The following is an 18,428-nucleotide window of genomic DNA, read 5'->3' on the forward strand; positions in this document are numbered from 1 at the left end:
GGCATGTGTGAGGCAGCCGGCCCCGTGGCTCCATCGCCATAGTCACCGCGGCGGCGCCTCCAGCTCCAACCATCCACCACCGCCCCCCTCTCCTCTCCACCAACCACCCCACCCGGCAGCCCAGCATGGCCGAGCGGGACGACAAGAGCCTCGACGATTTCTTCGCCAAAAGGGACAAGAAGAAGAAGAAAGACAAAACCAAAGTGGCCAAGGCGGCGGTTCCCGCCGGGCCGGCCAAAGCCGCGGTGCCGCCTGAGGCCCCGGCCCCAGCCCCGGCGCCCGCCCCGGCCCCGGCACCCGCCCCGGCTCCGGCCCCCGCCCTGGCCCCGGCCGCGGCTGCGGCTGCGGCCTCGGCCTCGGCTTCGGCTTCGGCCCCCGCCCCGGCACCCGACCCACCCCCGCCCGTCGACGTCTCCCTGACGCCGGTGGCGCCTCCTGCCGAACCCGCGCCGGTAACGGTCCCCGGACTGGCCAAGAAAGTGAAGAAGGAGAAGGAGCGGGTGACGAAGGGCGAGTGTCAGGATCCCCAGCAGGAGCGGGTCAGGGTAAGAGGCCGATGGGGGAGGGGATGGGGCGAGGCTGTGTAGGCCGCAGTGACCGGCAGCAAGGGCAGTGGGAGGTGAATCGGGAGGGGTTTTTTTTTCAGGAGGGGGGGTGGGGGGGGGCCGATGAGCCGCGGGATCGAGTGGGAGTCGGAGCCGGCGGGGATTGGGAGGGGCCGCGGGGGTGTAGAGGGTTAATTTGGGGGAGGAAGTAGATGAGAGTCCCGGGGGGGGGGGGGGGGGGGGCGGAATTGAGGGGAAAAGGATTTTCCCCCCCCCTTCCCCATCCCTATCCCTATCCCGGGGTGGGGATTGGGGGAAGTGTTTCCCTCTCACCCCACCTCCCTCTTTCTCTCTCTCTCTCCCCCCACCCCGGGGGGGATTGGGGGAAGGGTTTTCCCCCGCCCTGGAGAGGCGATTTCCCCACCTCCCTCACCTGAGCGTGGGGATTGGGGGCTGATGGGGATTTCCCCCCTGGGCGGGGGATTTTCCCTCTGCCCCAAACGCAGCGATGGGGATCGGAAGGGAGGGGTTTTCCCCCTCCAATGATTCAGGGATTGGGGGTGGTGGAATTCCCCTATCCAAGGCTGGGGATTTTGGGGTGTTAGGGGTTTTCTCTCTCTCTCCCCCCCCCCCCCCCCCTCCCTCCCCGGAAGCCCAGGAGTGGGTAGGATGCTCACCCTCTAACATTGGGATGTGGGGTGGTGGGATTTCTCCCCCACCCACGGCCCAGGTTTGTGATTTGGGGGAGATTTTCTTCTTGCCTGGGGGTGGTGATTGAAGGGTGGTCCCCTGTCCTGACATGGATTGTCCCGGGGTGCATTTTCCCCTGGTCTTTGGAAAGGAGTTGGCGGGGAACAATTAGTTCCTTGGTTTAGGGCGGGGGTGGAGATTTAGCGGAGGGGTCGGGAGAAGTGGCTTAGATTCCCTGGTTTCTGCATGGGGCAGGGAGGTTTAGGGTTGTGGTGATGGATAAACGAAGTGAGGATTCTTGTTCTGCTGACAGGAATTCGGGGGGGACCTCGGAGGGGTAGAATTAGAGGGTCCCTGGTTTAGGATGTTTGCGGGGTTTAAAAGGTGACCTCTGGTTTTGGGGGGCATTGGAGGCGAGCCTCTTGTTTGGTGGGGATAAATTAGAGGAGAGCCCCTGGATTATGCGGATAGGGGGGATAATTAGGGAAGGGGCCTCTTAGAGGAAAATGCTCTGGCAGGGGTGGGGTTGGAGCAAAAGCCTCTTGGTCTGGTGGTTTGGGTGGGAAACAGAGCAGGGACCACCAATCGTGAAAGGTTGGGTGGAGTCACGAGGGCAATTAGACAAGGGCACTTCATTTAAGGGGTGAAAAGGAAGCAAGAGGCCTCCTAAGATGGGGGAAGTAGAAAGTAGGCCTGGGGCGAAAGGTCCACATGAGTTGATGGAGGAGCAGGCGAGCCCTTGGCCTCGGGGTCGATGAAGTCGGCTTTCCATCTTTTTGCTACGTTTCTGGCCTCCTGTACACACCTTCACTCCATCTTTAGTAGCCATGCTTCAACAGTCTCAGCTCTAAATTCGATCTCCTTTATGCTACCTCTTAAAAACCTACCTCTGACCAAACCTGTCCTGTTATCTCCTAATGTAGCTTGGTGTCAATTTAGGTGGATAAAGCTCTTGTGAATCGGCTTGGTGCTTTGACCACGATAAATGGAATGCTGCAATACAATTTGCATTGAGCCACTGAGCTGCACTGGTTAGGTTTATATTCTGCTATTTAAGCAAACATTTCTTTGCATCTTCATTTTCCTACTGCGGTTTTTAAAAATTGGTTAGGACAAAGTGAACTTCATGTAAGTAGGTGCTGAAACAAGGGGGACATTGTCTCTCGTTGTACTATGGTTTCTAACTGGGATTGATTTTTTTTTTTAGTTGACTAATCTTGTGCATGTCATAAAGCTTGTGTTGTATTTGCTCATTGTAGTCTTGCTTCCACATTGTGGGCACCCTCCATCTCATAGTGTGACGTTTCTGTAGTGCCAAGTGGGACAGTTTAGTAGCTGAAAACTGGCCATTCCTGATACACTGAGCCACCAGAAGCAGAATTATTTTACAGCCACAATCTGTGGCCTGGATTATATCTCACTGCTCAGGTTCTGAATAAGCTGGAAGACTGCTGGTTCAATAGTGTTGAAGAGCATGCCAGGACCAGTGGCCTCCACATTCAGAAACTAGCATTTCAACCAGGGATGGGCTGTGAGGCGAGGGTGGGGTTGATGAACACGAGGGGGGCAACGGGGAGGGAAGGCTGTGGAATGGCAGTGAGGGGGAAGGGCAAACACAAGGGGCACAACAGGGAGGCAAGGCTGTGGAACGGCAGTCAGGGGGAAGGGCGAGCATGAGGGGCACAAGTGGTCCCATCTCCAGATCGGAGTAAAGCTCTGTTGCTCCACTATGGGTCACTGCATTGGCTGGTGAGCATTGTTATCACTTGAACTATCACAGAGACTTGCATTTATATAGAACCTTATATTGCAGTGAACTTCGGCATAGAATAAGGTAGAAGCAGGAAATACTCACCTGGCCAGGCAGCGTCAGTGGAGTTGGTTAGAATGATGGGTGATCTCTGTGTCATTGTAACTGAGAAGATTGAGTAGGTTTGGTTGATGCTGAAAGGCTGTTCTCCTGGCTTGAGAAGCTAGAACGGTGGGGAGGGTAGGCAGTCTCAGGATAAAGGGGTGATTATTTAAGATGAGATGAGGGATTTCTTCATTCGGGGTTCTGCATCTTTGAAATCCTGTACCCCAGAGAGCTGTGGAAACTCAGTTGTTAAGTGTATTCAAGGCTGAGGGATTTTGGGGGTCAAGAGGGAAAGTGGAATTGAGGTCAAAGATCAGCCATGATCTTATTGAATGGCGGGAGTCTCAAGGAAACATACGGCCTAGTCCTATTTTGTAAGTCCTCATCAGTACTGGAAAAAGAGGTGTAACAGAGCATGTACAGTGATGGGCAAAGGTGGGGGGAGAACAAAATGGAGGGTCTGAGGGTGGAACGCTGGAGTGATTAAATAACAGCGTGGTACAAGGAAAGAAACAAAAGATGAGAAATGAAACATAATACTGGCAATACTACGGTCTGGCAGCATCTCTGGAGAGAGAACTGAGGAGAGAAAACTAAAGGCTTAACCTGAATGCACGTAGCATTCATAATAAAGTGAATGAATTGATGACACACATTAAAGTAAATAAATATGGTCTGATAGCCATTGCGGAGACGTGGCTGCTGGATGACCAGGATTGGGTCCTGAATAGTGAGGGGTATATGACATTCAAGAAGAATAGGAAGCTAGGTAAAGGGATGGGAGGTAAGCACTGTTAATCAAGGATGACATTGGTTCAATAGTTAGATGACCTTGGCGCAGGACATCAGGATGTAGAATCGGTTTGGGTGGAGATGAGGAATAGTAGGGGAAAGATGTCTCTAGTGGGAGTGGTCAACAGACCCCCTAACAGCCGCTGTTATCTAGGTCAAAGTATACAAGGAGTAGTATTGGGTGCTTGTGATAAAGGGACAGCAATAATCATGGATGATTTTAATCTATATAAGAACTGGGAAAATCAGATTGGCAGCAGTAGCCTGGATGAGGAGTTCATAGAATGCTTTTGAGAGAGTTTTTTAGAGCAGCACGTTCTGGAACTAATCAGAGAGCAGGTTATATTAGACTTGGTATTGTGTAATGTGACAGCATTAATTAATGACCTCAGTAAAGGCACCCCTAGGTAGCAGCGACCACAATGATTGAATTTTACATCCAGTTTGAAAGGGAGAATGGCGGGTCTAAGGCTAGTATTTAAACTTAAGGGTAATTATGTGGACATGAAAGCTGAGCTTGCTGAAGTGAACTGGGAGCCCTAGCCAGACAAGGGATTGAGAATCGGGGGGTGGGGGGGAACTCTCCGCTGGTTGGAGTCATACTTAGCACAAAGGATGGTTGCAGTCGTTGGAGGCCAATCATCTCAGCCCCAGGGCATCACTGCAGGTGTTCTGCAGGGCAGTGTCCTGGGCCCAGCCATCTTCACCTGTTTCATCAATGACCTTCCTTCCATCATAAGGTTAGAAGTGGGGATGTTTGCTGATGATTGCACAATGTTCACCATTTGTGATGACTCAGCTACTGAAGCAGTTCAGGTCCAAATGCAGCAAGCCGTAGACAATATCCAGGCTTGGGCTGACAATTGGTAAGTAACATTCGTGCCACACAAGTGCCAGGCGATGTCCAACAAGAGAGAATCTAACTAACACCCCTTGACATTCAAGAGCATTACCATTGCTGAATCCACCAATACCAAAACCCTGGGGGTTACCATTGACCATAAACTGAACTGGACTAGCCATACAAATACTGTGGCTACAAGAGCAGGTCAGAGGCTAGGGGCCCTGCAGTGAGTGACTCACCACCTGACTCCCCAAGGCCTGTCCACCATCTACAAGGCACAAGTCAAGAGTGTGATGGAATATCCTCCATTTGCCTGTATGAGTGCAGCTCCAACAACACTCAAGAACCTTCACTCCATCCAGGACAAAAGAGCCTCCTTGATTGGCACCCCATCCACAAATATTCACTCCCTCTGCCACCGAAGCACATCGGCAGCAGTGTGTACCATCTATAAGGTGCACTGCAGAAACTCACCAAGCCTCCTTAGACAGCACCTTCCAAACCCATGAACACTATCACCTAGAAGGACAAGGGCAGCAGACTCGTGGGAACACCACCAGCCACAAGTTCCCCTCTGAGCCACTCACCATCTTCACCTGGAAATATATTGTCGTTCCTTCACTGTTGCTGGGTGAAAATTCTAGAACTCCCTAACAGCACAGTGGATGTATCTACACTACAAGGACTGCAGTGGTTCAAGAAGGCAGTTCATCACCACCTCGAGAGCAATTAGGGATGGGCAATAAATGCTGGCCTAGCCAGCGACACCCACATCCCATTAATGAATAAAATACTGGATCGATAAAGCATTGGCAGACATTTAAGTGGATAGTTCAGAATAATTATATTCCTATTTTAAAGAAAATTCTAAGGGGAGGACCCACACGTTTTTTGTATCCTCAATAGGGAAGACAGAAGCAAAATACTTGTTAATTTCACCCATTTCCTTATTATCCACTATTAACTCATGCTCTCTCTAGAAGACCAACAGTCAACCACATTGCTGTGGGTCTGGAGTCATATGTAGGCCAGACCAGGTGAGGATGGCAGATTTCCTCCCCTAAAGGACATGAGTGAACCAGATGGGTTTTTACAACAATTGGCGATGGTTTCATGGTCGTCATTAGACTTTTTTAATTACAGACTTTTATTGAATTCAAATTCCACATCTGCCATGGCAGGACACACACCCAGGTCTCCAGAGCTTTATCCTGGGTCTCTGAATTACTAGCCCAGCGACGATACTACTATGCCATTGCCTCTCCCCCAAAGAAATGCATCAAACTTAAGGAAAAAGCATATAACTGCGCAAAGATGAATGGCAGGTCAGGTGATTGATCAGAATGTGAAGAATGGCAGAGAATGACTAAAAGGTTAATCAGGAGAAAAATATTAGCATGAGGGGAAGCTAGCTAGAAATGTAAAAATGGATAGCAAGAGTTTCTGCAGGTGTTTGGAAAGGAAAAGAGTAAGTAAAGTGAGTGTTGGTCTTCTAGAGAGTGCATGAGTTAATAGTGGATAATAAGGAAATGAGTGAAATTAACAAGTATTTTGCTTCTGTCTTCTCTATTGAGGATACAAAAAACATTCCAGTAATAGCTGTAAATCAGGAGGTGGAAGGGAGAAGGAAATTTGGTGAAATTACAATCACTAGGGAAGCGGTGCTGAGCAAACTGATGGAGCTGCAGGCTGACAAGTCTCTGGGCCCTGATGGACTTCATCCTAGCGCCTTATAAGAGGTGGCTAATGAGCTAGCAGATGCGTTGCTGTTCTCCAAAATTCACTAGATTCTCGAAAGGTTCCATCAGACAGGAAAGTAGCAATTCTAACCCCTCTATTTAAGAGGGGAGGGAGGCAGGAAACAATAGGCCAGTTAGCTTGATGTCTGTCATGGAGAATGTGTTAGAATTGATGATTAAGCATGCTACAGTTGGGCACTTAAGAGAAACTCCAGGTAGTTGGGAAGAGTCAGTGTGGTTTTGTGAAAGGGAAATCATGTTTAACCAATTTATTGGAGTTCTTTGAAGGAGTAACATTCGCAGTGGTAAAGGGGAACCTTCAGACTTGCTGTAGTTGGATTTCCGGAAGACGTTTGATAAGGTGCCACATCAAAGGTTATTGCGCAAAATAAAGGCTCATGGTGTAGGGGGTAACACGTTAGCGTCGATAGAAAATTGGCTGGCTGGCAGAAAACAGTGTGCATAAATGGGTCTTTGTCTGATTGGCAGGATGTGATGAGTGGAGTCCTGCAGAGGTCTGTGCTGGAGCCTCAACTTTTTACAATTTATAGCAATGACTTAGATGAGGGGAGTGAAGGCATGGTAGCTGAATTTGCAGATGATGCAAAGTTAGGAAAATATGTTGTAATGACATAAGGAGGATGCAGGCGGATAGAGAGGCTTAGTGAGTGGGCAAAAATCTTGCCGATGGAATATAAAGTGGGAAAAAGTGAAGCTGTTCACTTTGGCAGGAAGAATAAAAAAGCAGAGTATGACTTAAATGGAGAACGAATTCTAACGTGCAGAGGGATCTAGGTGTGCTAGTGCATGAGTCACAAAGTTAATGCTAGTACAGCAAGTAAGAAAGAAGGCTAATGGAATGCTACCCTTTATCATGAAGAATTCAACAGTGGGCAGTTTTGGCTATTAAGGAAGGATGTAAATGCATTGGAGGTGGTTCAGAGGAGGTTTACTAGATTGTACCTGGAATGAGTGGGCTGTCATATGAGGACAGTTTAGACAGACTGGACTTGTTTCCACTGGAGTTTAGAAGATTGAGGGTGACTTGATTGAAGTATATAAGATCCTGAATGGTCCCGACAAGGTGGACGTGGAAAGGATGTTTCCTTTTGTAGGTGAGTCCAGAGCTAGAGGCCACTGTTTTAAAGTTAGGGATCGCTCTTTTAGGGCAGAGATGAGGAGCAATTTTTTTCTCTGAAGGTTGTGCCACTTTGGAACTCCCTTCTTCAAGGCGATGGAGCCAGGGTCATTGAATATTTTAAAGACGGGGGTAGATTGTCAGGCAAGGGAATCGAAGGCTATCGGGTAGATTGGAATGTGGAACTCAACACATGCAGATCAGCCATGATCTTATTGAATGGTGGAGCAGGCTCGAGGGGCTGAATGGCCTACTCCTTTCGTATGTAATGTTTCTTCAGAATGGATGATGGGTCTCAAGGAACTGAAATGGCAACAGCAGAATCATTACCAACAGCTGCTGTCTGGAAAAATGTAAGTAGTTGTTATCTGAAATTGTTGGACTCAATGTTTTAGTCTGGAGGCTGTAATGTGTCTGGAAAAATGAGGTGCTGATCCTCGAGTTTGCGTTGAGCTCATTGGAAAAATGTAGGAGATTAAAGAGTGTGGAGATTTAAAATTAGATTGGAAACTCCAGATCATGTGTGGAATGAGCAGAGGTGTTTTGCAATCTCTCAATCTCTGGTCTTTCCAGTGTAGAGTAGACCACATTGTGAACCATGTTTCCAATGTACTAAATTGAAATAAATACAAGTTGTTTCACCTGGAAAGTCTTTGGTCCTCTGGACAGTAGGAAGGCAGGTGTTTCCTCTCCTGCCCTTGTACAAGAACAGGAGGGATTTTGGGGGTGATTGTAGAATGGGCCAGGGTGTCGTGGAGGGAATGGTCCTTTCAGAATGCTCACGGTGGGGAGTAATCTATTTAGTGGCATCAGGCTGGAGGCGGTTGGAATATGGAAAAGGACCCATTGAATGTTGAGGTTGATGGGCTGAAAGGTGAAGACAAAGAGAATTGGATGGTGACTCCTTGAGGGAAGGGCAGAGGCAAGAGTAGGGAAATGACAGGCACGGTTAAGGGTCCTGCCACCCACAGTGGAAAGGAATCCTGTCTCGGAAAAAGGAAAACATAGAAACACTGACTGGAAGGTGTCCATGAAGAAACTGTGAGAATGGAACAGTCCTTACAGGCTGGAAAGAAGTGAAATCAAGGTGTGGATTTAGAATGAGTTACTGGTGAACTGTTGTCTGTGTGTAAGTGGTTATGGCAGCCATTTTACACAAGCAAGATTGCATCGCCAGCAATGTGATAGCTGACCAACTAATCTCTTGGCTGTTGATGGAGAAAGAAGTAAGTTATGCTCGTAATGCTAGATGAAAAGGAGTGGAATGGACCACTTCGACTGGGTGACATGTATGCTGTAAACTCTATGTAATTCAGTCAATAGTGGTGGATAGATGGATAAATGACAGGAGGAGGATCCGTGGCCTCGCACTTGAGTATGAGAGATGAGTTTGACATGTTTGCAGGTGTCTTAGCTACTGGTGTCAAGTTGACACTCTGGATCAGCAGTCTTCTGCAGTTCTCACTGTTACAGACGTCAATGTCCCGCTAACTTGGGGCCCTTCATTTGGGAATTTTGAAAATGGCTGGGTGCAATTGATGCAGCAAAGTCCATGAGTTCTGGCAGTGTACAGTGACACCAGTAACATACTGACCAATAACCTGCTCATCAGTATTCAGGTTGTGCTCTACCAGAACTGAGACTTGAGACCTTGGCACAACCTTGATCCAGACTTGAATGTAAGTGCTGAATGTCTGTGGAGAGATGAGTAGTTACCCTCATCGAGACAACATTTGACTGAGTATGGCACTAAAAAGCTTTAGCAAAGTTAAGGTCAATAGGAGCAGCATCTGGTGGCTGGAGTCTAACATAAGGAAGGTGGTTGTGGTGTTTAGTTTTTTTTCATGTGTGGGACGTGGGCATCGCTCGCTAGGCCAGCATTTATTACCCATCCCTAATTGCCCTTGTTCAGAGGGCATTTAAGAGTCAACCGCATTGTGGAGTCTGGAGTCACAGACCAGGTAAGGACAGCAGATTAAGGACATTAATGAACCAGATGGGTTTTTACGACAATCGGCAATGGTTTCATGGTCATCATCAGACTTTTAATTCCAGATTTCATTCCAAATCAGATTTCACCGTCTGCCATGGTGGGATTTGAACCTGGGTCCCCAAAGCATTACCCTGGGTCTCTGGAATAGTAGTCAGTGACAATACCACTATGCCTCCACCTTTCCTGTAATCACAGCCTTGGCATGTGTTCCTTGGGACAGTGTCCACAAGCATATTGAACAGCTTTCCTCGTGTTGTCGGGCAGGAGTTGCGGTGTTTGACTTGTTCACAGCACCTATAATGAGACAGCTAAAGCTAGCCTACATAGCAGAACCTGAAGCAGTTGGGTTGACAAATGCAAGCAGGTTTTAACTGTCTCTAACAGGGAAATGTCTAACACCCACCTTTTTTTTAATTCATTCATGGGATGTGGGCTTCGCTGGCTGGACCAGCATTTATTGCCCATCCCTAGTTGTCCTTGAGAAGATGGTTGTGAACTGCCTTCTTGAACCACTGCAGTCCATGTGGTGTAGGTACACCCACAGTGTTGTTAGGAAGGGGGTTCCAGGATTTTGACCCAGCGACAGTGAAGGAATGGCGATATATTTCCAAGTCAGGATGGTGAGTGATTTGGAGGGGAACTTCCAGGTGGTGCTGTTCTCATGTATCTGCTGCCTTTGTCCTTCTGATGGTAGTGACCGTGGATTTGGAAGGTGCTGTTTAAGGAACCTTTGCCTGCCCTTCAGTACATCACCTTCACTGAGTACCCCACCATTTACATATGACACTCCCATTTAAACTGGCCACAAGAGTACGACAAAGGCTCATTATTCTCCAAAGGGTGGCTCAAGTAAGCAGTGTGTTGGAATATTTATCACTCAGTTGTATGGATGTAGTGACCGTGCTGCTAAAATCTATATCCTTCACTGGTGCATTGTGTCTGCAGTATGAACATTATCCAGGATGAACTGTAGGGATTACTTTTACTTTAACAGGTGCCATCTCTGCAACCTGTATCACTGCATTGGACAAGTGCAGTAATGTCAGAGGGACACATCTCACACTATCCTGATGATAATGCATGCCTTCACCATCAGGTCAAAATCTTGGAATTCCTGATGTATTAGAATTGTGGAAGTATCATTGCCATAGAAACTGCAGCTGTTCAGAAGAATGCCTGCTGCCATCACACAGTGCAAATGGAGATGGGTAATGAGTGTGGCATTAGCAGTATTGCCCACATCCTGAGGAAATATTCTAAACATTTCTGATAGTTGGTCCAATTTTCATACTATAGTGTTGTGTTGAATACCCTATTCTGGTCATTGAGGTGCTGAAATAAGTTTTTTACTCTGGTGTTTCAGGATTGAAAAGTAATTTTTAAATTGTTTGTGAGCATTCCTTCACTAACTTCAGAAGGCCATTCCCTTTGTCAATGAGTGATCAGACAATTCTACCCAACTGTTGCATCATTCCAGAAGCTGTTTAAAATGAAGTTAATGAATAGCATTAACAAGTCTTTTGTCAAACATCATGGCTTAGATATTTGAAAAAAGAGTATAATAAATATCTTGACTGTTGATCAGACCATTTAGGGATAATGTTTGAATTTTTAACCACTGATCTTTGTGACACTCCACTATTCACAGCCTGCTAATTTGAAAATGTCCCGGTCATCCCTACTATCTGCTTTCTATCTGTTGATCAAGCTGAGATTCACACTCGATAACCAGAGTTCTACTATCGAGTGCTTGCTGATGTATCTCCTTGTCCTCCAACAACTCCAAATGGGTTCTGATCCTTGTTTTTCAATCCTTTGATATCTCTAACCCTGTCCAGTTCTAAACCCTTTAAGAACACTGTATGCCTCCAACTCTGGCCTCTTGTGCATCCCGCACTCCTTTTGATCCTATCATTGATGGACAGACCTTTACCTGGCTAACCTCTTAGCTCTGGAATGTACAAAAACAAAATACTGCAGATGCTGGAAATCTGAAATAAAAACAGAAATGCTGGAAGTATTTCAGAACATTCTGATGAAGTCATCGACCTAAAATAGTACTGTTTTTCTCCATGGGTGCTGCCTTATTTTCTGTTTTTATTAGCTCTTGAATGTAGTTGACTCAAATTTCCATTTTCTCAGTCATCATGTGGTGTTAATTGTATGTAGGTGATGGGCATTAGCTGCACATTCATTTTATCCCTTATAAATAGGCTAACATTGGGTTAGGTGGTGTATGCTTGTAATGTGTAACTCTAAATATAAATGTAAAAAGTTTGGCTCCAGTTCTATCCTCCAACTGTCTTTATGGATAGAACATGAAGCGTTGAATTTACTCAGTCAGTTGTGTTGTCATAGAATCATATTGCGTGGAAGGCCATTCTGCCCATTGTGTCTGCACCAACTCTAGAAGAGCTATCCAGCTAGTTTCATATTTTCCCCATTATTCTGCAGATTTTTCATTTTTCAAATGTTTGTGTGTATGAATCTGCTTTTGGGTGCATTCCAGGTCATACCAACTCGCTGATCATATCAGCTTGTCATGTTTAGTAACATCCATTCTCATTTCCCTTCTGATTTTTTTGCTAGTTATCTTAAATCTCTGGTTAACTGCCAGTTAACTTCAATTTCAAGTGACTCTTAAGTCAAGCCATAATCATTTCCAAGCTAAAAGAATAAACCTAGCAATTCAAGTCTCTCCATATAACTCATCCCTCAACCCAAGTATCATTCTAGTAAATCTCTGCACTTGCTCCAAAGTTTTGATGCTCTTCATGAAGTGTAGTACCCAGTATTGGACACAATACTCCAACTGAGGCCAAACTAGCGATGTATTAAGATTTGGCATAACTTCTTGCTTTTGTACTTTGAAAAACCCATAAGCTTTTCAACACTTTATCAATTTGTCCTAACATCTTCAAAGAATTGTGTGTGTGAACCAACAGGTTTCTCTCCCCTTTTAAAATTGTACCATTTCATACTTATTGCCTTGGAAAAATGCATCTCTTCTCGTATCTCTCTTTTAAACTTAACCTGCCATCTATTTGCCCATTTCACCTTTGCCTGTTCCCTCCTGAGGTCTGTTACTATCTTCACGGTTCATACATTTCACTGTTTGCTGCGTATTTGTGTTTTGAGTCATCTGCTAACTTTTTGAAATTATGCTGTCTGTACCCAAGTCCAGGTCATTAATATACATCAAAAAGAGCCATGGACCCATAGGCACTTAGATCCAAGGGTAGGCATGAATCTACACTTTGAACCAAGTTTAGAATGGCTGAGTAAGAGGCGCAAATTAGTTAGCTATCTGGAATATTGGGTTCCAGAAGTATGAGCTCTGGTAGGTTCAATGACTTTTATTTTGTCACGAAATTTTATGTTCTTACACTTCAAAGAAAAAGACAAAACGAGAGCATAGCCTTGGTAATTCAAAAATCTTTTAGCTTTCTTGTAGTTGCCTACCCTCTTGCTTTTTGAAAAATAAAATCAGGATCAGCTCAGATTTTAGTCAGCAGCAAAATTATGGTGTGGGTCACTGATCTCAAAGCAGCACACAAATATCTGGAATGGATTTCATCTTTCTTGACATTTTCTGGTGCCCGCTTTAGCAAATTGCTGACATCCACCAGCAGTGATGTCATCAAGCAGGCTAAGGAGCCAAATCACATTGAAGAATTCTCATAACCAACAAATCGGGAAGTAACCAGATTTTATTCACTTTTTATAATGTTCAGAAATGCAATAAAGATTGATACATATACATGGTGTTAGGGTAGAATTGAAAATACGATAAACATTTTTTAAAAAATCTATGTAAATTTTTTAGCCTGGAATTGAGAAAGTTGACATTCCACAAATATAAAATTAGTTTTTCAGGGCCAGGAAGGGTGTTTAACAGTAATTATGACTGTGTGCTGTTTAAAAACTCGATGAAGCTTCATTCAACAATCTGTAGTCTTTAAAAGTTTTTTTTACAGTGAGATTAATGGTGTAAAAAGTGAAAGTTCATGTCAAATCAGTGAATTCCATCTGCAAGGACAGCAGCAGACCCCATGGCCGAGTGGGGAAGTCACTGATATAGCTTCTGGATCTCTGTATTTTAAAGCATATGTGCAAATACCAGAAGTTGCCGTCAGTTTCACAAAATAATGGTGAGCGCTGACGGTTTTGCTGTCATTACAACTGCAAAATCTGGGGCGTCTTCATTTTTTTCCGAGGCTTTTACAGACCTGTGCTTTATATAAGACTTAGCTTTTCAATGTATTCCATTGCACAAACTTAGTTCGAGGTTCCTAATCTTGGTGTGTATTTTTAGGAGGATGAAGAATGGAAGGAGTTTGAGCAAAAGGAAGTTGATTACAGTGGCCTGAGGATTCACGCCTTACAAATCAGGTGAGCATAAGAATAATTAAATATCTAGCCTTTCAATTAAAGGAGTGCTTTTCACTAAGTTTGAACTATAACTGCATAAAATATAGCCATTGATGTGGTTTCAGTTTTTTTGCTTAATGACCATTCAGGAATGTATGAAGTAAATTTTGATTCTTGATGGGGCTAGTGTCAAACTCGTGTGTTAAGCTCATTTTATATTGTAACCTAATAGGTTAATGCACAGACAGTTTAGCCCCATTGTGCCTGGAGCTAACCAATTAATCCCACTCCCCTGCTTTTTCCCCCATAGCCCCTTTGTTTTTTGGCTTCAAGTAATTTTGCTAATGAGTCTGGAGTACTTTGTCTCACACCTTTTGAAAGTCCACATGCACCACATCAACTGAACTAGACTCATCAGCTCCTGCCTTTCACATCAACTCAATCAAGTTAGTCAAACATAATTTGCCTCGAATGAGTCTGTGCTTCTAACTTATTGGCTCTACTTCTCTGCCATTTAATTTTGTTCTGGATTATTGTTTTTAAGAGTTTTTCCCCACCATCAGCTTTAAGCTGACTGGCCTTTAGTTTGTAGCAGAGATTTATCCCCCTCCCCCTTTTTAAACAGGGGTGTAACATTTCTAATCAGCCAGCACTACCCCATAGCCAGGGAAGGTTGTTGCCAGATCTTCTGCAATTTTCACCTTTGCTGTTCTTAATAAACTTGGATATATATCATATGGACCAAATGGCTTTTTTACTGTGGGCACTGCCTACCCTTTCGAGTACCTCCTCTTATCTTTATTACCTATCTAACATTACTACTGCCTCCTTTCCTGCTGCAATGTCAGCACCTGCTCTGACATGAGCCTTGATGTCAGTGACGTTTAGTAAAGGTTATCTGGAGATGCTTCGAATTTTTTTGACCATTTTTCAGGCATAACCCCCAGGGCATCGTTAAATAGTGAGCTTATCGTGCTATGAGGTCCAAGTTACTTCAACTTAACCTGTTCTTGATGGTTTTAACTTACAAACGTGCCCTATCCTTTTACTCCGTCACAGCTTTCAATTAAGCTACCTGCATAACAGCAATGAGTTGATTTGGAATGTGTCAATCCACCACCATGCTCTTTGTTTACCTGAATTGAATAACCCAAATCTGTAATTTCAAAGGGAAAAGAGATAGAATATTGGAGCAGATTTAAGCTGTGCAGCAAAATACATCATCGTGCTCCCCTCGACTGATTAGTTAATTTCTCATCTTTGGTATAGCCAGAAGGTGCTAAGTGCACCAACAGAGGGGGAAAATCTGACTAATCCTAATCTACTCTTAACGTACTTTCAAGTTGGGAAGTAGAAGCTTGGTAGGTTGACCATTTTGTCTTGTGTGTTGACAGGAAAATTGCAAAGGGTTGAGGAAGGATGGGTTGAAGGATTTTTCTTGGGTAAAACACTCAGTTTGGGATTATCAGCTGTGAAACTGTTCCCATTCCAACATCAAACATATTAAAACATTTGTTCTGCTAATGTGTGGCACTGTTTGTGTGAGACAGTACTGTCACTGAAGACAGTAAATGATCACTTGACCTGTTGGGGCCCATTGTAACGGGACTGTCATTGCTGGTCATGTGATTCTATAGATATTCTACACATATTGTTGGTCCTGTGATTCTATACCTGTGAATCGATTTTAAAGCTGCTTGAAGTATCTGAACAGAATATTGAGTTAGTGTAATGCTAGCTGTTTCTAACCTGACAGTGATGAGAGAGAGGAAGAAGACGATGAGAAGAAAGAAGATCAGGGTGAAGATGGTGAGAATATCTTGTATAGAGAAGGAGACAAGACAGTCGGGCCCTGGAACAAGATAACACCAGCGCCAGCACCTGTCGCTGTGGGTAAGTGTCAAGATTGCTTTGGATATAGAGAATTTAACAGATCCACCAAGCACTGAAATTCACACACAGCCATACAATTGCTCCAGACCACTAAATTAACATTTTCGTAAATTCTTAGTGGCAACAGTTTAGAATTCTCTGAAAAGTGCTGTGACATTATTTAATGTGCTATGTTAAAATTAGACCAATTTTTAAAAATGCAGTCAGTTATCCCTGCAGATTTTTGAATGCTGTGTTTGAATACCACAACATTAGGGGGAGCACTTCCCACATATGCAGTCTGTGTGTCAGGCCCTTTTAAAATGAGAAGCTTTTCGATACGGCCCAGCTTTCTGTCACTGAATTATCCATTATTTTGCAAGCTGATGTCTTAACTTCCTCCCTTGCAATGAACTGCTCAGAGAGCAACCATTTTAACAGCTGGATTCTTATAATGGCAAACCAATGAGTTTGGGTGAGAGCCAGTCTTGGAAACCAAAACTATAGGCTTTTAATCGTGGAATTCCACCATTGCTTAAAATAAAAGAGCATTTTGAATAAAAATATTTAAGAAAAAATATCACCTCATGTGGGCTTGAAACCATGAGCCTCGGATTGAGTCCCAAAATCTACCAACTGAGCTAACTGGCTTGTGTAGGAACTCCCTGCACAAAGCCTTTCCACCTCATTCCAATAAATCAAAAGATAAATATTGTTTAGTGGTTAAAGCTGCCGTCTTAAACTGGCTCTGGAGCAAAGCGCCATGCAGCCACCATCTTGGTGGGAGAATCTGTGTGTGCACCAGCGGCCGCAGTGCGGGCTGAACGCGTGTGCACAGCTGTTCCAGGCGTTTTTATGGTCGGCGGCAGCAGTTAGTGTTTTGGGTGTGAAGGATTTTTGTACCCTTTGCTGCTATCAGACCGTGAAATAATTGTTAAAGCAGCACAGACTGTTTTAACTGAAACCATGTTTGTAACTATACTTATACAGACATGGTTAGCTCAGAAGGTTGATGAGCAGTCACCGGGTGGAGCATTAAAACTGTGACCAGATGCGGATGCAAAATGCGTGCAGTTTGCTCCAGAATCGCGGAATGGGCTCAAAGTGGTAACCCCAGCCCCAGCAGTTTAAAGAGCTGAAAGTTCCAAGTTTTCAAACATCAAGGAAAGTTTGTGGGCATGTGAAGGAGGAATGTGAGAGGTATTGGATATTTTGCCCTGGGAAATGCCATTAGTCTGCCCGTGCTGTTAGATATCCTTTCTCCTGTCGATGCATTTTTCTCCCCGTTTTAGCTGTGTGGCTAATCATTCCCTGAGCAGGAAGGTAAGAAAATTAATTTTATGGGGCTCAGTGTTGCTGTTGGAACCATTGAAGTGGTTGATTGTCACCCTGATTCTTTTACTTCAGGGAAAATGCCCGGACTTCTAAACAGAGCCCCATGACAAAATCATACAGTTTACCTGTTGTCTAACCGTGCATGGATCAGTTTGCTACCTTGGATCATTGTTATTTTGATCATGTAGAAATGTTTGTACTCTTGCAGAAGTTATCTACAGTTTGTCTAACACACATGTGACTCCAGTTGCAGAAGTCCCAGAATCAAAACCATCCGGTGTTTATCGACCACCTGCAGCCAGATCCGGTAATGTGAGAAGAACACAATCACAAGGACCACCAGAGATTTATAATGATGCACAGTTTCCATCCCTACAAGCTTCTGCAAAGCATGTAGAAACCAGAAAGTAAGACTGGATGTGTTCATTTACTAAGTGATTTGCCACTTGTTTCATTTCCACCGATACTTGCCAGTTTTGATGGGGATGGGGGGGTGGGAAACGCTTAAACTTTTCTTGAGGTTCTTCATTTTTAGTTTGTTTTGAACCCTGGTTCGTAAAACTGCTATTCTGCCATTGCCTATTTTGTGAATCTTGCAGGAGCTGGTACCATGTACCTTTCAGTTGCACATGAAGATGGTGTCTATGTTTTCTTTTGGATGTATTTCTAATACACTGGCAATTATATGCAAGATATTCGTATAACTTAAATGAAACTAAAAATATTTTCAAAAATACGAATTGTTAGTAAGCTGTCCCAAGACATTCCTGTAGGTTTTAGCAAACTTAAGCAAGAATTGAAAACAAAATGTCGTGCTCCGACAGGTCAGTGAGTAAATACCCTGCCTGGTGCAAGATAAGCCCATAAAGTGTAGGAACTTCCTGGGTCCATTCTTTGGCTTGTCCTGAATAAAGAGTGGAGGGTGGTGGGGGGTTGCCAGTGAGGTAGGAGTCCCAGAGTTACCTCAGTGACCTGGGATGGGGGGGGAAGACAGAATCCACTCTGATGGCTGACCAATATGTTAGAAAGTCTATATGTAGACATTGGGTGAAAATGGAATTCAGTGAAACCGATGTCCCTACTGTAAAATAGCTTGCTGCTACTTATTTAGGTACATGTTTGAAATGCCAACTTTGGAGAGTTACCAGAGGGCTGCAGCATCCACCAGCTATGAAGATTGAGATGAATCATTGAGGTGGGGAGAATAAACAACTGAAAATGAAGAACCAGACATTTTCTTGCACAGTAAATCCA

At 44.6% G+C, this 18,428-nt stretch overlaps 1 protein-coding gene across 4 annotated transcripts in view; it reads left to right on the forward strand.

Annotated features, from left to right (window-relative positions):
* Positions 1-80: 80 nt before the first annotated feature.
* cdv3 (carnitine deficiency-associated gene expressed in ventricle 3) overlaps positions 81-18,428 on the forward strand; it is a 36,357-nt gene continuing 18,009 nt past the window's right edge. For 2 of the 4 annotated variants that reach the window (XR_013576256.1, XM_078539524.1), the window contains exons 1-4: positions 82-545; positions 13,912-13,988; positions 15,724-15,860; positions 17,422-17,581. Coding sequence is in view for 3 of the 4 variants with exons in the window: in XM_078539524.1 (XP_078395650.1) it covers positions 126-545; positions 13,912-13,988; positions 15,724-15,860; positions 17,422-17,581 (794 nt within the window). In the remaining variant the exon portion in view is untranslated. Of the gene's footprint in view, positions 546-13,911; positions 13,989-15,723; positions 15,861-17,421; positions 17,582-18,428 lie in introns of all 4 variants that reach the window. The other 2 variants (XM_078539523.1, XM_078539522.1) reach the window with 2 other exon arrangements.

This window comes from Cetorhinus maximus, chromosome 3, assembly GCF_964194155.1.
Source record: "Cetorhinus maximus chromosome 3, sCetMax3.hap1.1, whole genome shotgun sequence".
NCBI classification, from domain to species: domain Eukaryota; kingdom Metazoa; phylum Chordata; class Chondrichthyes; order Lamniformes; family Cetorhinidae; genus Cetorhinus; species Cetorhinus maximus.